This window comes from Cyrtonyx montezumae, unplaced genomic scaffold (assembly GCF_038088225.1).
Source record: "Cyrtonyx montezumae isolate F1298 unplaced genomic scaffold, pur_monq_1.0 scaffold_17, whole genome shotgun sequence".
In the NCBI taxonomy this organism is placed as follows: Eukaryota; Metazoa; Chordata; class Aves; order Galliformes; family Odontophoridae; genus Cyrtonyx; species Cyrtonyx montezumae.
The window spans coordinates 24727642-24747331 of NW_027071903.1; the positions used below are offsets into that span (position 1 = coordinate 24727642).

The 19690-nt window shown below is 58.5% G+C and overlaps 1 protein-coding gene across 1 annotated transcript; it reads left to right on the forward strand.

The window, feature by feature from the left end:
* The first annotated feature begins 7234 nt into the window (after positions 1 to 7234).
* On the forward strand, positions 7235 to 19472 carry ONECUT1 (one cut homeobox 1). Its single transcript, XM_065733833.1, has 2 exons — positions 7235 to 8595; positions 17251 to 19472. The coding sequence occupies exons 1-2, from the start codon at positions 7533 to 7535 to the stop codon at positions 17538 to 17540; spliced, it is 1353 nt and encodes a 450-aa protein (XP_065589905.1). The 5' UTR covers positions 7235 to 7532; the 3' UTR covers positions 17541 to 19472.
* The last annotated feature ends 218 nt before the right edge of the window (positions 19473 to 19690 follow it).

The following is a 19690-nucleotide window of genomic DNA, read 5'->3' on the forward strand; positions in this document are numbered from 1 at the left end:
CAGCGCTGCCTGACAGCGACTTCCGCTCAGGCACCTTCTCCAGATCGAACCCTTCGATTGTAACCGAAACAATTTGCATACTGATTCCTCTGTAGCCTCCCGATCCATAACCAGGCAGCAGCTATTCAAATGCAAGTAGCATCCCTAAATGCAGGGCTACACTGACCAAAATGCGCTGTCCGACGCGCAGAAGGAGAGGAAAAAATAAGCCCTTGATTATGGTTTCTCTTTTTGCTCCTTTTACCCGTTAGGAGATGCAGCTGGAAGCTGTTTGTTTATGGCTGGGGATGGAAGGGAGAGCACTGACCCTGCACTGGACTTAAGGACGGAGCAGAATGGGGCGCTGCGGAGATTTTTGGCTGCCTTTTTTTTTTTTTGGTGTTTTTTGGTTTTTTTTTTCCTGTTTTTGCTTTTGCCCAAGCCACAAACTGAGGCTCTCTGGGGGTGAGAGGCTCCGTCCTCTCCCACCGCCGCCTCCGCCAAAAGCAGCTCCTGCGGAGCCGGGGACGCGCAGCCCAAGGCTGATGAGGAACGTGTAATTCTGGCTGTAAATTCTTGCATTAAGTTGGTCCAATAAAAGATGTCTCCTACACCTTGCGAGGGTTCGGTGCTTTATTTTTGAACGGGACTGGCGCGGCGGCCACGGTGCTCGCCTTTTTTTCTTCTTCTTTTTCTTCTTTTCGTTCTCCTTTGCAATTATGCAGATAGAGTTTGATTTTGATTCTCTCCTCCTTAGGGGGCCAGGCCAGGAGGCGCCCGCAGCGGATGCCCGTCCCGGCGGCGTGCGGAGGACGCGGGGTAAGCGTGCCCCGGGCCACGGGGCCGGGGCGGGGCGGGGCGGGGCGCGCAGGGGCCGCGGGCGCGCAACGGAGGGCGGAGGGGCGGCGGCGGCCCCGGGGGGAGCGGCAGCGGAGGGCCCCGTGCGGCGGTGCGGCCTCTCCGCGCCCGCGGAGCGAACTGCGCCATGAGGGGCCCCGCCCGGCGGCTCCGCACAGCGCGGCCCGGGGGTCCCCGCAGCCCCACCGCCCCTCGGCCCCGCCGCCTCCCGCGGGGCTGTGGCCGTGGAGCGGGGACCCCGGCGGGACACGGAGCTCCGCCCGCGGCTCGGGCCGAATTCCGCGCGGGTGGCCCCGAATTCGATGCCGGTGGTTCGCGTGCAGTACGGGGCACGCTTTTGTTTTAGGTCGGGCAGACGGCGGTAACGCGAATATCGCCGATCGCCCCCGCTCCCATCGATCGCGGGCGGTTCCTCCGCAGGTCCGCGCGGTGCAGCGGGCGGTGGCACCGCTGCGGGAGCTGTGCCCGCCGGGCCGCCGCCCGGGGAACGAACAGAGATCCTATTATTTAGCGGCGGCCGAGAGAAAGCGTTTAGGACGCTGCGGAGCCGCCTGGCCCTCCGTCTCCATGAAATTCCCACTTGCCCTGGGCTAAGACCCGCTCGGTGACCTCTAGGCACCCCGAAGGGCAGAGCTCTGCTCTCCAGCACCAACAGCCCCAGCGGTCGAGCCGCCCCGCGCTGCGCGGCCCAGCCCCGTCCCCAGCCCCATCCCATCCCTATGTCATCCCCATCCCAGCCCCATCCCAGCCCACTCTCTCCCTCCCAGCCTCGCTCGGCCCCACGTGTGTGCGGAGCCCCGGGGCAGGGATGGGGCGCGCACGGCGCCGCGCGTTCATTTTGGTTTCATTCGAAGCCGTTCGCTGGTTGTAGATCTTTCTCTGGTTTGTTTCATCACCACAGCTCACCCCTTAAAACAGTAATTCAAGATGTAAGTAAAAGTGTTTTCATTTTTATTGATCCTGCTAACATCTTTCATTACCCAACGTGTAACCACAACAAATGATTGCTCATTTGATACGCACAATTTTATCGACGCTCTCCCTCCCGGTCGGGGCGTGGATCCCAAATCCCGGTGGTGCGGGGCAGTGCCCCTGGGGCAGCTCGCCCAGGGCCGGAGCCGGGGCCGCCCCACCCGACGGGGCCCGACGGGGCGCACACGGGTGCGGGAGCGGAACCTTTGGGGCCGGGCTGGGGCCGCTGCGTTCGTTCCCTCGCAGCGAAACGAAGCGAAGAGCGGGAACGAAGCTGCCGGCCCGGCACCGCCTGGGCCGCCGCGAGCCTGGGGCCGGCTGCTCCCGCGTTACAGAGCCGGGCTCCCCTCGCTTCTCTTTCTCTCTTTCGGTTTGCATTTTATTTTGTTTCAGTACGTTAAATTAAACCCAAAATAATAATAATAATAATGACGGTAGCAACAAAAACATTTGGTTTAATTTTAAAAAAGAAAAGGGAAAAGAAAAAAAGAAAAGAAAAGGAGAGGGAAGCAAGTAGCAACAAACGAGCCCTTCGAGTTAACGAGGCCGCTGCACGATCGGAGGGGTCCAGGCGACGGGGAGCAGCGGTGCCGTTCCGTGCCCGTCCCCTGCCAGCTGCCGGCGGGGTTCCCCCACCGAAGCCCCGCAGCTCTCGCTGAGCGCGGTGCCGCTGCTCTCGCGGAGGGGACGCTGGGAGGGGCGGCCGTGCGGCTGGGTTCGGTGCGGGAGGCCGACGGCGAAATTAAACCGGGCGGATTCTTTATTAAATGATTTTCGTCTTCTGTGTTTTTATGAAAATAAAAGGCAGCACTTTGTCATTTTTAACAATGTAAGGAGCCAATAAATCTAATTTTCACATTGATTTCTGTAGGAATTAAGTGATATCTGCACTATCTGCTGTGAATTGGTTTTGGAAACAAGTGCGACTTTCTCCCGGAGGAAGCTGGTTTTAAAAATCGTAATTACAAATATATTTTCAAATTAGAAAAAAATAAAAATAAAAATAATAAAGCCCTGCTTACAGGCAGCAGATTTTTAGAGCGATAAGTAGTGCTGCCTACGAGGTCTCTCCGCGCACCGCGGCTGCACCTCCGCCCTGCGCCCGCAGCCGCCGTGCCGAGGAGCACCCCCTGCCCCCCCACACCCCGGGCCGGGCTACGGCCCTGGCTCAGAGCGGGGGGATCGGCCTTGGGCGACCGTGGCTGGGAGCGTCGGTCCCTGAGTAATAAAGCCGAGCAGCAGTGCTCGCACGAGCGCTGTTGATCCCCGTCGTAGCGCAGTCGGGGTACGCTCGTGTGTTCGAACGCACACGGCCGCGGGCAGAAGGACGCGTTCCGGCCCCGGCCCGGCGCGGTGGGATCACGGCTCCACGGGAGCGGCTCGGGCCGCGGGGCAGAGCCGGGACAACCGCAGCCCGGGGGCGCACGCGGGGCGGAGCGCGACGGGATAGGACGGGACGGGGCGGGCGGCCTCGCGTGTCCGCGGCCCGGCGAGGCCGCGCAGCGGAGTGAGGGCTCGGGCCGCTCCCGGTGACCCCTCGGCTCTGCCCCGGGCCGGGGTCCGCGGGAGCGAGAGGCTCTGCGCGGGGCTGCGGAGCGGCGGCCGTCGGGGCCCCCGCGAGGACCCGCGCGCGTCTCCGGGCGGCCGGGAGCGCGGGGTTAAACGCGGCGAGCTGGCAGCGCTCGTTTATCCGGTTTCGTAAATAACGCTCTTCTTAGCTGCAGCCCCCCTAATTCATGCTCCCGTCCGCCCGGTTGCGGGGTTTTAGCAGACAAAAAGTTTATAAGTCGGTCGGGCTCTTGTTTTCCTTTTTCCATCATTAACATCATTAATATCAGCTATCAATAACGCTGTCGTTGGGAGCATAGCTTCACAGTATTGATCCGCGCAGCTATTCATCTCTGCCATGGAAGACACGGAATAATTTTCGCATTACAGTAGCTCGGATTTGCTTTTAATTCATATTTAAAGCTGCAACTGGCTCTGCGGAGCTCTCTGCGAAAGACTGGAGGCGCCTAATTAATAATAAGTTAGAAACGAAGGAAGGCACCGGCGGATAAATAATTAATACAGACATCTCTGTCTCTTTGAATATTGCTACTTTAAAAATTCAGACTTACCAGGGCCATACTGTAAGGCTGCAAGTTATATTGAGGAGATGATTTAAGAAAGCTATTTTATTTTTTTCCTGAAATACACCGCTAAATTATTTACGGTGTTTTGCAGAGCTTCCCTAAGTCCCTTCATTACCAGCACTGCGGTCGGCGCGGGGCGCGGCGCGGAGACGGCTCGGGGCGGTGGGGCCGGGCAGCTCCCGCAGCCCCTCCCGGTGTCCCCCATCGCCCGTTGCGGGTCCCCGGGCCCGGGGCTCACACCCGGCCGGGGGGGCTCACACCCAGCTGGGTCCCACACCCATCCCGGGCCGGCCCCGCGCCCAGAACACTTCGTTTCGTGCACGGCGCGCCCGGCGGCGGGAGTGGCCTTTCCCGGCCCGACGGCAGCTAGGAGCCCTGGGGCGGGCGGGGGCAGCCTGGCGGGAGGTGGGACGAGCCCTGCCTTGTGCCCGGGTCGCCCTCGGGCAGAGCCTTGGGGACCGCGGGCCGGGCCGAGCCGCCGAGCGCCGTTCTCCCCGTCGGGGCCGAGAGCGTGGCTGCGGACGAGAGCTGAGTGGGCCCGGACCCACGCCCCGGCCCTGCGCTTCCCTGAGGGCAGGGCGGCCATCCCCCGGCCCTGCGGCCCCCTTAATGCCGCCTCCCCCCCACACCCCACCCCCCCCGCGTGCCCCAGCCGCTAAAGCCCTCTTTTCTCTGCCTGCCCCGCGACAGATGTATATGTTTTTGTCACCGAGCAAGTTTCCAAGAAGCTCAACAGGGGAAAGTCTGGAAAAGTTAATCCCCCCCTGGCAGCTGTTGGCTTCGGGAGCCTCCGAGCGTCACCTTTGACACTGTCCCCGTGCGAGGGGACCCGGGTGCCGCGGCCGCCGCAAGCTGTCACCTCGCGGGGGGGGGCCGGGAGAGAAGCGTCGAGGTGGCGGCGTGTACGGGGCAGCGGCACACGGTAAAGGGAGGGGAAGGGGGGAAAGGAAAGGAATGGTAAGAAAGAAATAAAAAAGAAGAGAAGAGAAAAAATGGAAAAAAAGAAAAAAAAGAAAAAAGAAAAAAAGAGAAAAAGAAAAAAGAGAAAGGAAAGAAAAAGTAAAAGTAAAGAAGGAAAAAGTAAAAAAGAAGAGAGGATAAAGAGGATAAAGGAAAAGAAAATGAAATGGGGAATAAATTGAAAAGAAGGAAAAAAGAAAAAAGAAAATGAGAGAAGGACGAAGTCATCCGCACACCCGCCCGGTCCCGCCAGCAGTGGGACCCCACCGCCGGACGCCCCTTCGTCGCCCCGGGCCCGGCCGCCCCGTCGGGGCTGCGCCGTCGCCGGGCCCGGTGCCCGCGTGTGCTCGTGTCAGCGGCAGCCGCGGCCGTTCCTTCTGTCATCACCGCGGATTTAAAAAGCACAACACGCGGCGCAATTCAAACAACCGAAGTTGCGTTTTAAGTCCGCGCTGAGTATCTGCTGATCAAATAAAGACTTAAGGGCGGTAACGATTATTCTGTTAAATATATGGTAGTTGACTGCAAAGCAGTAATTGATTAAAGCACCGAAATGATGCGTCTCCGGCACTCCCCCTTCGCCGGCGGTGCGAGAGGATCTGAGCCCGGGGAGGGGAGGGAGGGACCGGGCCACCCCGACGACCCCACAGGGTGAGGGTTGTGCGGGCTGTGTGCGGGATGCAGGCCCCGGACCGTCCCGGCGCGCGCAGTGGGAGCCGTCGAGGAGCCGCAGCTTTCCCGCACGGGGAGCGTTCCGTTGCCAGGACCCCTCAGGAGCAACGGGAAAAAATTGTTACGGAAAATCTGCGGTCGGGCAGGGAGCGCGGTCCGTGGGCCGTTGTTCCTCGAGCCCAGATCCGCCCCGGGCCGGGGTCCCTATACGGGGTGTGCGGGGGCTGCGCTCCTTTCTCGAAATTCGGACGCTGTGATTTCCCCCAGACTCGAGCGGGTGACTTCCGCGCGCGGCCGCGTTCGCGTTGGCAGCCGCCCGCCCAGCGTGTACAGGAGAACTTTTGATTAATTGAAATTTAAATATTTAAATTGTACGCAGATACGGTTAACGAGGAGCTGACGGCGTCCCCATCAGATCCGGAACGCCTCACGTTGGCCCGAGGAGCGACCGCAGCCGCTCGTCTCGCTCCAGAAACGCTCCGATGATTTCATTTTATTTTTTTGCCGAGCGTTTCCCGAGGCCACGAGCAGCTCCGGGTGCCCCTCTGCCGCTGTGCCCCGCTGTGAGCGATGGGGCAGCGCCGTTCGGGCCGCGGTTGGGATCGGCGCTGCGGAGTCGCGGTTCGGCGGCTCTGAGTTCTGCCATAAACGCACGCGGAGATGCGCGGGGTTTTCATTTCAGGGAACCGCGGTTTTTTAGGGATGAAGACCCAGCGGCGTTCGCTCGGAGGGCCCCGCACGCAGCGCGGCGGTGAACTCCAAGTCCCCGCACCCACCCGGGACACGCGCTCAGCGCCTCGCGGACACAGCAACGCAACGCGGGCCCGGGCCCGAGCGCGGGATGCGCCGAAAGGCCCCGCGGGCTCCGCTCCGCGCCGTGCCCCCGCGCGGTGCTCCGTGTCGGGTCTCTGCAGAAGTGGCCCGGGGCTCCCCGTGCCACGCACCGCGCTGACGGTGCCCCGCATCGCGTCCGGGGCCGCTCCGAGAGGTGGGACCCCGCAGCTGCGCTCAGGGATGCCCCGTGCCGGGGTGGTGAGCCCGGCCCCACCCGTGGGCTCCGCCCCGACCCTCCCGGCCGCGGCCCCGCTGCTCTCCCGCGGCGCGCCCGCCCCGCGCCGCCGGCGGGGTCCGTTATTGTTAATGGGCGGACAATGGGCGCATCTGCCCGTTCTGCCGAGATAAAGGCACCTCCGCTAACGAGGGGCCGGCGGGGGGGCCGCTTTTCTCTCCCTCCTCCTCCCCCTTTTCTTTATTTCGGGGGGGAAAAAAAAAGACCGCGGGCGCACGGCCGCGCTGGGGCAGCTGCTCTCCGGGTACGGGCACGGCCCCGCAGCGCACGGGGGGGGGGTGAGGGGGGGTTGCAGTCACCACCACGGGGGAGGGAAATGAGCTGCCGCGGCGCGGGGGCACGGCACACGGGGCGGGATCTGGGGCTGAGCGGGAACCACTCCCGGGCCGTCAGCACGGAGCTCCCGGGGGGGGCCGCGCGGTACCGCGGCTCTGAGCTCCGCGCGCGGCGTTCGGCCCCTTAATAGGGGCGGTGACATCACGGGGCGGGGCGCGCGGGGGCGGGGCGCGGGCGGGCGCGGGGCGGGGCGGGGCGGGGCGCGCATGCGCCGCGCGGAGCGCCGCGGCGCTGCAGCAGCGGAGCGGCGGCCAAACGGCGGAGCGCAGAGAGAGCCATGGCTAGAGATGGCGAGGGGCGCGGGCGGACGGCCGCCGCGGCTGCGGAGCCTGGCCTGAGGGAGCGGGGGCCCTAGGACCGAGCCGGCGTCGTCCCGCAAAAAAAAAAAAAAAAAAAAGAAAAACTCAGTAAACCACCAAAAAAAAAAAAAAAATCAAACCCGAGCGCCACCAACCGAGCGGCGACGGCACCGAGACCCCTCCAGAGCCGCCGCGTCCCGCGGGAGGAGCCGGCCCGCGCCCGCCGCACCACACGGATGTGCGCGGCCCGCGATGAACGCGCAGCTGGCGATGGAGAGCATGGGCGACCTGCACGCGGTGAGCCATGAGCCGGGCGCCGAGCTGCTGGGCGGCCCCGCGCACCCCCGCGCCGCCGCCGTGCCGCCCCGCGGGCACCTGGGCGGCCCCGCGCGGCCCGCGGGCATGGCGCTGCTGGACGGCGGCGACTTCCACCACCACCACCGCGCCGCCGAGCACGGGCTGGGGGGGCCGCTGCACCCCGCCATGAGCATGGGCTGCGAGACGCCCCCCGGCATGGGCATGAGCGGCACCTACACCACGCTGACCCCGCTGCAGCCGCTGCCGCCCATCTCCACGGTGTCGGACAAGTTCCCGCACCACCACCACCACCACCACCACCACCCGCACCAGCGCATCCCGGGCAACGTCAGCGGCAGCTTCACGCTCATGCGGGACGAGCGGGGCCTGGCGCCCATGAACAACCTCTACGCGCCGTACCACAAGGACGTGGCCGGCATGGGGCAGAGCCTGTCGCCGCTGTCGGGCTCGGGGCTGGGCTCGGTGCACGGCTCGCAGCAGGCGCTGCCGCACTACGCGCACCCCGGCGCCGCCATGCCCGCCGACAAGATGCTGACGCCCACCGGCTTCGAGGCGCCGCACCCCGCCATGCTGGGCCGGCACGGCGAGCAGCACCTGAGCGCCCCGCCCGCAGGCATGGTGCCCCTGGGCGGCATCCCGCACCCCCCGCACGGCCACCTGGGCGCGCAGGGCCACGGGCAGCTGCTGGGCCCCGGCCGGGAGCAGAACCCCGCGGTGGCGGGCTCGCAGGCGGGCGGCGGGAGCAATTCAGGGCAAATGGAAGAAATCAATACCAAAGAAGTCGCTCAGAGGATCACCACCGAGCTCAAGCGGTACAGCATCCCCCAGGCCATCTTCGCCCAGCGGGTGCTGTGCCGCTCCCAGGGGACCCTCTCGGACCTGCTGAGGAACCCCAAGCCCTGGAGCAAGCTCAAGTCCGGCCGGGAGACCTTCCGCAGGATGTGGAAGTGGCTCCAGGAGCCCGAGTTCCAGCGGATGTCTGCTCTGCGGCTGGCAGGTGAGCGGAGCCGCGGCGGGACGGGACGGGCCCCGCGCCCGTGCCCGGCAGTGCGGGGCAGCCCGGGCCCCGCTCCGTGCCCACGGGTTGCGGAGCTCACGCCGGGCGCGAACGCACTCTGCGGCCGCAGGTGCGGAGAAACGCCTCCGGGAGGGCCGCGGCGGAGCTCCGGGCAGTGCCGCTGCCCGCACCGCTTTGTCCCGCTGTGGCTCGGGCCTCCCCGCACCGGACCGATGCCGGCGGCGGCGGGACGAGGCGGAAATGTTGGAATCGGCGGCGTTGCGCGGCCTGAACGGGACCCGGGCTCTGCACGGCCCGACGCCGTGCCCGCGGGCTCGGGGAGCGTAGCGGGGCCGCAGCTCGGAGCGGCTCCGGGCTCTGGGTCCGCCTGTGCCCGGCGGGAGCTGCGGAACGAGAGTCGCGCACAGACGTGCGGGCCCGGCGTGCGGCCGAGGGCTGAGCCGTGCCGCAGGAGCAGCGCTGTCGGCTGAAATCGTTCGTTTTTTAATGGATTGCGGTGGTGATCAGCGCGCTGAGTGTGGCTTTGGTACGGGGGTGAGAGGAGCGCTCCGCGTCGCCGCGGGAGCTCAGCCCCGGGCCGCGGGTAAGGCCCGGCCGGACGTCGCGTGCGGGGAGCGGAGTGGAGCGCGTCCCCGACCCCGTGCCTTCCCCGCGCCTCCTCAACCCCGGCGTGTGCGGGACGCGGGTTTAATATGCCGTGAGCGAGGGGCTGTTAATTAAGTGATAGGTCTCTATTAATTTGTCCCTGGAGAACGCGAGACAGTCGATCCGCCGGGGTCACCGATCCGTTCCGCAGACAGTAACGAGGGAAGGTGCGCGTCTCCCCGCTCCCAAACGCACCGACGCGCGATGCCGGGAACCGGGGACAGCCCGGGGTGCGCTCGACCCGGCCGTGCCCTCGGGGCTGGGGGCGGAGCGGCACCAGTGCGGCGCGGATCCCCGTTCCTCCCGCGCCGCCTCGGCTTCGGACCCGCTCGGCGTCCAAGGTCCGAGCTCGGCGGCGCCCTTTCCGCCTCCTGTGCTCCCCGGGAGCCGCGCAGCCCCGTCCCGCGGGCGCTGCAGCGAGGCGAGTGGGGGCCGCTTCCGACGTCCCCCAGTGACCCCGGGGACGAACTTTCCGTGCCGTGAGGCGTCGTACGCCCCGAGCCCCGTTCGCGTGCGCGGATCTCTGCGGAGCGGCTCCCGCCCCGCGCCCACTGCTGTCCCCGCGGGGCCTCATCCCGCAGCGCTGCCCGCGGGGCAGCGACCCTTTGTTCGCTGCCGGAGCTCCCTTGCTCTCGGGCCACGGAGCGGGGCAGTCCCGGCAGAGGGACAAAGCCTCGTCGTTTCGCCTCTCCTTTCCGACGGTACCTAACGGCCGGCACCACGGAGCAGCGGCCTGCCCGGGGCGAACCCGGGGGCCGAGGGGAGAACCGCCCGGCCCCGCACGTCTCGGCCCCACCTGGGCCGCCCGCCGCACGTGCTCATTTGCATAGCGGCGCGTCCCAGCCAATCCGGGCGGTCCTTACAGCGCCCCCCCCCGACCCGCAGGATGGGGCCCGTGCGCTGAGCGCCGCCGGCAGCATGGACGCAGGCGGGCAGCGGGCACACGGAGGCGGGCAACCGGCAACCTCTACGAGTGTGTCAGCTATCGATTTCATCTCGTGCAGGTTTTAAATGCGTGGCGATCTTACCGAGTGGTAAAAATCTGCCCGGATGGATATTGATGTATGAACATCAATTCGAAAAATCATAAATTACTCCAGTCGACGGCAATTAAATTTCGCGTCCAAATTATAGCTCGCTCCCGGGCGTTTAGAGAGTTGGCGGCGGATGAACGCCCGCCTCCTTTCCCTCTGGGTGTCCCCGGGCCGCAGGCGGCGGGGGGGGCTCTCGGGGGGACCCTCCCGGGGGCTCTGCCTCCCCACGTGCAGCAGCACCGGCAGCCAGAGGCGCTGGGGCTGCGTGGAAGCGGGACTGAGGCCTCGAGCCTTCCCCGGGCTGTGTCTCGCGGTGTGAGCGACGCTGACCTCTTCCAGCCTCCATCTTATTCACCCCATCTCCCTTCTCCTCTCTGTTCTCTCTTTGTCTGCCCCCTCCCGTTCAACCCCCATCGCCGAGTACGTCCCCGTTCGGCGGTTTCTCGGTTAGCCTTCCTTCAGCCACAGACCGCCGTCGCTGACATCTGAAGGGACTCCGAAAAGAAACGCGGGTCGAAGGAAGCGCCCGGCCCTGCCGCGGCCGGTTGGCATTTCCGAGCAGTTCTCCGCGTTATTCACAGCGTCGGGGGCCGTCGGGCGGGGGCTCGGGGGCGGCCTCTGCTTTGGGGGTCCCGAGCGTGTCCCGGGAGGTGGCGGTCCCCTTCGTTCCCCTTCTCCTTCCCTCCCGCACCCCGCTGCGTTTTGCGACCCGGCTCTTGCTGTCTGTACCTGCAGATCTTCTCTCCCCGTCTCCTTTCTTTCTCCCAAACGAAATCTCGGCCAAACCGAGCGCTGGGCAGCCCGCGAGGGTTTCTCACCAAATTAACTGTGAAGAAATCAATACCCTAATCAGAGCGTTCTCCGCACTAATACGGAACCTGACGAGGGCCGCCCGCCCCGCTCCGGAGCCCGGTGCCGCCGGGACCGCGCGTTCTCCGGCCGTGTCACTGCGGCGCGACCGACTCAACGCCGCTCGCACGCACCGCGTTCGCCCTTCGTTGACGTCGGCCCGGCCCGGCCCGGCACCGCCCGCCTCCCCCTTGTTCGTCCGTCCGTTCGTTTGTTCCGATGCGCTGCGATTTTGGCGAAGCGGCCTCGGAACCGCTCCGTGCCGCCCCGTTCCTTCCGCCCGCGGGCCGCCGTCGAACTGCCCCGGCCCGGTGCCTCCCGCCGATCCCGGCTGCTCTGCGCCCTCTACTGACCGCCTCCGCTGCGGGCGGTGGCTCCCCCGGCCCGGGGCACTTCGATGGGGCGGGCGGGCGGTGTACGGCGCCGTGGGGGCCCCGGAGCGAGAGCGGCCCGCGGCGGCTTCAGCACTGCGGACAGTTACCGGCGAGGCGGGGCGGCCCCGGGGGGCTCGGCCGAGTGTTTAGCGGACCGCTGCGGGACCGTCGGGCGGCGAGAGGGAGGGAGGCGGTGCGGCTGTGTGCGCGTCGTCGGGACGGGCCGCGCTCGGCTTTGTCTTCGGGCGGCAGCGGGATCCCGCGGGCCGCACGCAAGGACGGGGTCGTTTCGAGCGTGGGAGCCGCGTGCTCGTGGCCCTCGGGGCAGCGCGGCACCGGGGGCGGCCCTGCCCGGTGAATCCCGCTGGCTCTCCGTGGCTGCCACACCTCCGCGTGCGCAGATAGCTGCGATTTCGCTGCAAACATCGACGTCTCGTAAGGGACCACTTCCCGGCGGAGAAGCGGCCGGCTCCTACCGAAATTCTTTCACAACGGCGCTCGCTCGAGCCGTTCCGCTCCTGAAGAGATCGGCCCCGCGATGCTGTGAATTGACGGGAGCGGTTTCTCACAGCGGCACCGCTCGGGCTCTCCCCGCGGTCCCCGGGACCTGACGGTGGCACCGCTGCCTCGTGAGCGCGGGGCGGCTCTCGCTGTTCGGATATTGTCAGAATTAACGGAGGGCTTTGCAATTAGCGGAGGGGATTTGGGGCCGGGCTTCAAGAAACGAGCCCGAGAGCTGCCTGCTTGGTACGTGCCTTCGAGGGCTCTTAAGATCCCAGCGAAGCTCCGGGAGCGGCGGCTGCGGCGGAACCGGGGCTGGGCCGAAGCCACGGCAGCGGGGCGAGGGGCGAGGGGGGCCCCAGCCGGTCGCTGCGGGGCGGGGGAGCCGGCGCTGCCCGGTGCGGCAGCGGTGAGCCGAGGTCGCCACCCAGGGGCCGTCCGCCGCCAGCGCTCGTAGCAAGGGAAGGGCTAACGTGATTAACATATTGATGGAGTCACAAAAATCATTCATTAAGGCAATTTAATCTTTGCTATTAAACGTCCTTTCAATTCATTTGAGGTAATTAAGATGCCGTTAAAGTGATTAAATTCTAATTACTTATGCTAGACAAAGAAATATTTGTCGCAGTAATATGGTTAACTAAAGACCCGGCTCCAGAAATTCAGCGTTTGCTTTAAATGATACAGCAGGAAAATCGGGTGCTTCCCGCATTGATCCACTTAACGGCGGGCCCTGGGTGGTGGTGGCAGCTCACGCAGGTGCTCACGGGTCTGTCAGCACTGCGGGTGCGGAGAGCCCGGAATCCCCGGTGCCGAGTCAGCACGCCTGAGCCAGCCTCGCTTTGTTATTCCGGTGGCAGCAAATTAAGGTCACATTTTAATACAGTGCAAGCAGTGAGGTGTTCGGCGTCCGCAGTCTCAGCTGGGATCCATGCAATGGCAGGGTGATGTCGGGCTGTGAGCTTCCAATGCAGATACATCCTTAGCTCTCCTCACGTTGTGAAACAGCGAAAGGGGCATGATGGCAGAGAAATAAGATCCAGAGCGAGTGACCTCGGGGAGGGTGTAAATACAGATTCCCAGAGAGGCAAAGTGCTGAAGGGAGGATCCAGAGAAGAGAAGTGCCTGCTTGTAGCTCACACGGTGAGGTCTCTGGCAAGGTAGTATGTGTGAGTTATAGGCCCCTCATCTTGTTCTCATATTCCCCCGGATAGGAGGTTTTGGCAATTAGGAAAGACCTATCAGCACCTCTCTGCCAAATCCAGAGGTGTTATTCCCACGATAAGGATGGAGCTTATCACCCTTAATTCTATGTTATCATCACTCTGAATTTACATATACTTTTGGCTGCTCGGTCCCATCATGCTCCTGGAGCTGCAGGGTTGGGACTGCCTCTGATGTCTGACAGAAACCCCTCTTCCCCCACCAAAGGCAGCCCCAGTGCTGGGCTGTACTGGTTGTTGAAGGTGTTGCCCTGTCTAGAATTGCTGTTGCGTGTCTTGCAATGTTTAAAACAGGAAGGAGGTGCTTTAAAAGGAGAGCCTTGGGGCGCTGGTGGGCCCCATTTGAGTGGCTGAGGAAGGTACCAGACTCTACAGATGGAACATGGCAAAGATCAGAAAATGCATTAAAGAAGGGAACTGTGAAAGGGTGTTGGTGTCTGTGAGACATGCCCTGTACAGATGGACTCAAAATAGCAAAAAGATTTCATTTTGCCAGAAAAGGGGGAAAGGAGACCCTCGTAAAACTTGTGAGAACTCCAAGTCAATCTCCTGCACGCGTGCCTGTGTTTCCTGCAGCATCCTGGTCTGCAGCACTTCAGCTGGCTCCTGGTGCAGCCAGGCTGCATCGTTCCCTGGGTTCTGCCACTCCGTGTGGGGTGGTTGTGTGAGAAGACCTCTGGGTTCCTATGTCCTCCTCCTGTGTGTAGCACCGGGCTCAGCTCCTTGACACGGCTGTGGTTGGAGTGCAGGCACTGTGTGCTCAGAGCAGCGAGGTGGTGAGGATGCGTGCAGGGCTTCCAGCACTGAGAGAGCACAGCCACATCCCTCGGGCAGCTCAGGAGGAACAAAGGGAGACAAAACTGGATTGATGGGCTGTATCGGGAGAATTACAAGTGTCAGAAATATCTGCCGCTCAGGGCACAGGAAGATGGAAGTGACGGGGAGAGGCCAGAGTTCAGCACTGGATTTATAGGGCTCCTTCTAGCACTGATAATATTACATTGTCATTTCTGCACCTGTGTTGCCAGAGTCAAAGGGACGCTGCTCTGCTGTGTTGTTCTTTTAAACTGGGCTTTCTTAAGACTCTTTCCAAAGGCATCACGAGGTGCCTTGCTGCAGGGGCAGAGAGTGGGGTGCTGCGTGTGCTGTGCTTTGCTTATATCCTTACACTGGTGCATGGTAAACAGTTTGAAGATGGGTTCTGCTATTTTACCAAAGGAGGTTCCAGCCAGTGTCAGTGAGACAGTGCCTATAGCAGCTGTCCATGCCTGTGCCTGTGCCACAGGAGCTCTGGCTGCAGAGGGCACTGCTGCTGTGCTGGCACAGCCTGGGCTGAGGCCTGGGCAGCGCTCGCCTTGCAGCGGGCTGCAACTCACCGTGCACATCTGCTCCCTGGCAAGCTGGAAGCTATGATTTATTATTAAAATTGATTGGCTCCAATGCAGGGAAAACGATCGTCAGGAAACCCTATTACGGTTTTTCATTATCACCATTATTTATTTTTAAGTGCTATTAATATTCCCGGGCCTGACGAGGCAGAAGATGGAGGCGGGAGCCGCCCTCCCCTGCTCAGGCAGAGGCCTGGTGGCCCTGCTCCGAGCTTCGTGAGCCAGGGAGCTTTGCTCTGGGCCAAGCCTTGGAAATCAGCAGTCCCATGCCATAGTTTGTGAAAGAACCACATCCCCTCTGCTCTGTTTTGGTCTCCTCTCTTCACCAGCTAGCAAACAGCCCATAGGAAGGGCACGGTCAGTCCCAGCGTGCATGGGATCACCAGTCACCTGCAAAGTGAGATGCTGGGCAAACTGGAGACAAGGAGGAATCTACAGAAATTTGTGAAATACTGAACTTGGCTTATTTGTATCACGGAACTGACAGAATTTGTTCTATTCTGCTTAGCAGTGAGCACTTTTTTTATCACCCCTGGGATGTTGCTACCAGTAATCATACAACTGAACTTTGGGAGCAAGGTGTTGAGGGATAACTGCTGAGACATTTTCTGTGGAAATGGTTACCCAGAAATGTTAAATCTCAGAAGCAGAAGCTCAGGTAGACATGATACACGAGCTAGTTTCACAGTACGTCGCTGTTTTGTTCTCTGTGATTTCAGAGAACTTTTGCTCAGTGGTGATTGAAGCCCCGGGGTCTGTGCAGCCAAGTGAGCCAGCTCTGTGGCTCCTGCTGGTATGGATCACACTGCTGGGGTAGTTAGGGGTGTGTGGCAATGGTAGTCTCTCTGCACTGTCTGTCCAGGAGAGAGAGCATGGATTTGCGTTGACTTTAGAAAAGTGAAGCATAAAGCAGTGTGAGTAGAAATAAGCTGTTGGGGCAGCTAATGTGGCACGAGCTCAGCTTGCCTCTTTATCAAGACAGGCAGCGGGCAGCTGGAGCTGTTGGAGCTGAGCCCCACAGCTTCTCCCCCAGGAGCTTCTGACTTCAAATGTTGAGGGATATAAAAGTTGAGATTCTGTCTCTCTCTCCTGTGGTCATCATTTTCTCATTTTGAATACCAATTGGTAACTAATAGACTATTCCTGCAATAGTATTTTTAATCCTTGAGTTATCAATGTTTACTTCAAGTCAGGACCCAGAATTATTTCTGTAGGGCCTGATCCCTGCAGGGGGTTCACTGGCTTAACTCCACGAGAAACCTGTTGCATCAAACCTTCTTTTCAGCCCAGAAATGATACCATATTTTAGACGTTAGGATGCAACTTCAAAGCACTCTTCAAAGGTTTTCAGATAAAAATAGCCATAGAAGATGTGAGGCACCTCAGTCCTTATGATCGTATGGAGGGGTGTGTGGCTGGGACCCACACCATTCGGCTCTGCAAAAGCATTTGCATGGATGGGGCTGGAAGGCCATTGTGGGGACAGGTGGTGGGTGACCATTCTGTCTTCCTCAAGCAACACTGTCACGATAGTGCTGGCCCTGGGTAACAGTAAAAGGTGAAGGAAGGATCTTTGTAAAGTAATTTGTTGTCTTAATTCCATATCCATGGGATAGGTGGAGGTACTGCACAGAGTTTTTGATACGATCAGCACTAATCTCCACCAAAGCAAGGGCTAGGCACACAGAGGCAGAACATCCATATTCTTTTCAGAAATGCCTCTCTAAATCAGCATTAAAGGACATTGTTAGAGAGGAAAAAAAGAGGAAACAGACAACTTCAGATTCTTTTGAAAGCGAGACAGACCAATCTGTCCTCCCAGGGAACCCTTTTATCCTGGCTAAATGCTAACAATATGAGCTGGCAGGCGGTCAAAGGCTGCAGGGGACTTGGAGCCGTGCTCCCAGCTCCCTGGTTTCTGCCGAGCAGGTGATCTGCAAGGCAGATTTCAGATTGCCACGGCCTGTCAGTGATGTGTGGTGTAACAGCCCTCTGAAAGGGAGCAGAGGGGAGAGAGAGGACAGAAGAAAGCAGAATAAGGAAGCGTTGGTATACCATTGTTCTGTGTGAAAATGTGGGTTGTTTTGTTCAGAACCCATCGTTCTGGACTGTGAGACAGTAACAGGGTCCTGTTTTCTCCCAGTTCCTTATTTCTCAGACAAAAAAAAAAAAAAAGAAAGAAAGAAAAACCAACAGCAACAACAAAACAGAAATGGATTCACAACAAATAGTGAAGATTAAAAACGTAGGAAAGATTGATTTAAGACTCCCATGAATTTCCACTCTGCCTTTGAGGGATGTTGCATAGTTAATCCATGACAGAATTTAACCTCACAGGGACAGCTTTACTGGGTTTTAGCAAACAGTGGCAAAGGCATTTTCTAATTTATTTCCCTTATTTTTTCATAGTTTACAGAATGTTAAAAAATAAACCTTTAAACTTGCCATGAAACTGAGTTGTGTGCCTGTCCGTAGTCCCACAAAACCTGCATGTAAGTGCATGTCTTATCCCATGCCACGCATCCTCACCAAATGCTGAAGCCAAAGTGAATGCTCCTTTTGTTTGAGTTGTCACTTACCTCTCTGCCAGACCTCTAACCAGTGGTCTGCTTTCTTGCAGCGTGCAAGAGGAAAGAACAAGAGCACGGGAAGGACAGAGGGAATACTCCCAAAAAGCCTCGGTTGGTCTTCACAGATGTCCAGCGTCGAACTCTACATGCAATATTCAAGGAAAATAAGCGTCCATCCAAAGAATTACAAATCACCATTTCCCAGCAGCTCGGGTTGGAGCTGAGCACCGTCAGCAACTTTTTCATGAATGCACGGAGGAGGAGTCTGGATAAGTGGCAAGACGAGGGCAGCTCCAATTCAGGCAACTCATCTTCATCAAGCACTTGTACCAAAGCATGAAGGAATTACCACAAACTAAACCTCGGTGGAAAAGCTTTAAAAATAAATAAATAAATAAATAAATAAAGACAGACCAGGACCTCAAGATAGCAGGTTTATACTTAGAACTATTTGAAAAAAATGTTATTTATAAGTCCAAAGAAACCAAAGACTTATTTCACCTGCATTATGACTTTGTTCTAAGACACACGCTTTAGCAGGATGACAACTTGCAAAAAATAAAGGGAAGAAGAGAGTGAAATGGAGTGAACGAAGTGGAACATGAAGAGAGGAAAAGTAGACCACTGGTCTCACACCTTTGTCCATGATCATCTTCACCGTCCTTGGCTGTGTAGTGGTTTGGAGCATAGTGATTTCTTGTCGTTGAATGGACATGTTGTCAGATATGGCTCTTCATTTCCACAGCGATCGCCATGAAGGTGTGCAGTGTGTCCGTGCTGTGTACACACCGGTGGTAGGGACTGAGTCAGAGCTGGTTGGCTGAGAGGGTTGTGCGCAGCATGACCAGCAAGGCGTGGAGTCGTCCGAATGCATTTGAATGGTAGTGTGATTTTTGCTGTTTCGGTGTTTGAGCTTCCCCGGCGCGATGCCCGGAAACGAGTTCAAACTAGGCAGAGAAATTTTGAATGGTACCTAAACCAGTGCATTCTCTTTGTTTGTTAAGGAATGTTCAGATTTAAAAAAGGGAAACTATTCCATCCATAAAAAATCGACTAGCTACCAAAGAACACATTTAATAATTGTATTGCAGGTATTTTATTGCAATGATTTTAATATTCCAAAGCTATTTTTACACAAAATACTATGTAGAGTTATAGGTATAAACTAATCTAACTGTATAACACATAAAACTTGTAATCAAGACTGTTATTTGCCAGTAGTAATGTCACATTCTTGTTTCTTTTCACGAATGGCAAGAAAGAATGGCACAATGGGGCCGGGGCCCAACACCTGGTCAGTGCTCATTGATGCTAGGCAGCTTTTTTTTCTTTTTTCTTTTTTCTTTTTCAACCTATTGACTTTTCTTGGCAGAGGAATAGTGATATATGTGAGGACTTGGGGGTCTTTTCCCACTGAAAGGAGGTAGGACATCGGTAGTGTTGGTGGCAGCAGCTCTGGCAGGAGCTCCTGGCGTGCCGCTGGAAAGCCAGGTCATGGCTCCTCTGAAGTCGATAGCAGGGATCCTGTGACACAAAGTCACAGCCCGTTGTCGCGTGGCTTCATGCCCACGGCAGCAGGCTGAGCTTTCCTTCTGTGCATTCTTTCTTGCTCATCTGTTAATCCAAATACTGCATGAAGTAGCTTAAAATTCGTAGTTGGAAAGTTTGACTGCTCTGTTGCTAACAGAACCTCAGAAGATAAACCATCCCATCCCTACTCTGATAAAAACTAAAAAGAAAAGCGTGCAACATCTGCAAATTGATTTTTAGTGTAAGGGAAAATTAGACTTTAAAAACCATACATGTGCCTGTTAGATTTCTAACTGGTGTCCTGAATTTCTGTGATAATTCTACTAGTTATATTAAATTCCAGAGTAACCAAATATGCAGATTAGGCCCAAAGGATTAAAAATAATCTTTCTTACACTCTTTTTTATTTCCTTTTTTTTTTTTTAAGGGAAATTAAAATTCAAGGTAAACTAGAATCCTACCAACATCAGCCATGCAGGCTTTTGTGATGAAGCCTACTCGAATAGCAGTGACACCATTTATTTCCCACGATGACAGGGTCTAATCAAGTTGCAGGGTACATAGGTAATTTCCCATAGGTGTTTAGAATGAAACCAAAGCATCTCTTTATTAAAATAAATTCAAGTAAAGCCAAGTCAAACAGCTAATTCTCCCCATTTTTCTATGTTAAACCCAGTTTAAGAATGGCAAAGCAAATGTCTATTAAAACGTAATCTCCGAGGCTTTAGAACCTCTGGCTTACCTTAAAGTTTCATTAGTGTAAGATTAAAAAAGGACAGTGATAACTAAAGGTTTAGGGTTTTTTTTTGTTCTTGTTGTTTCCAGCAAAACACTGCTTTGTAACGTACCTATAGTTTAGAAAAGAAAGCCTTATTTATTTAAAACTTGAGAATTTAAAAATGCAGGGAAATTCAAAGTACATCGCCGCATTTTTTAGTATTTCCATTGTATTGTCTTTAG

Excerpts from the sequence above, each read along its gene's own strand:
- ONECUT1 (XM_065733833.1), top strand. The coding sequence starts at position 7,533 with ATGAACGCGCAGCTGGCGATGGAGAGCATGGGCGACCTGCACGCGGTG. Across the intron at positions 8,596-17,250 it reads GTCTGCTCTGCGGCTGGCAG|CGTGCAAGAGGAAAGAACAA; the intron begins GTGAGCGGAGCC and ends GCTTTCTTGCAG.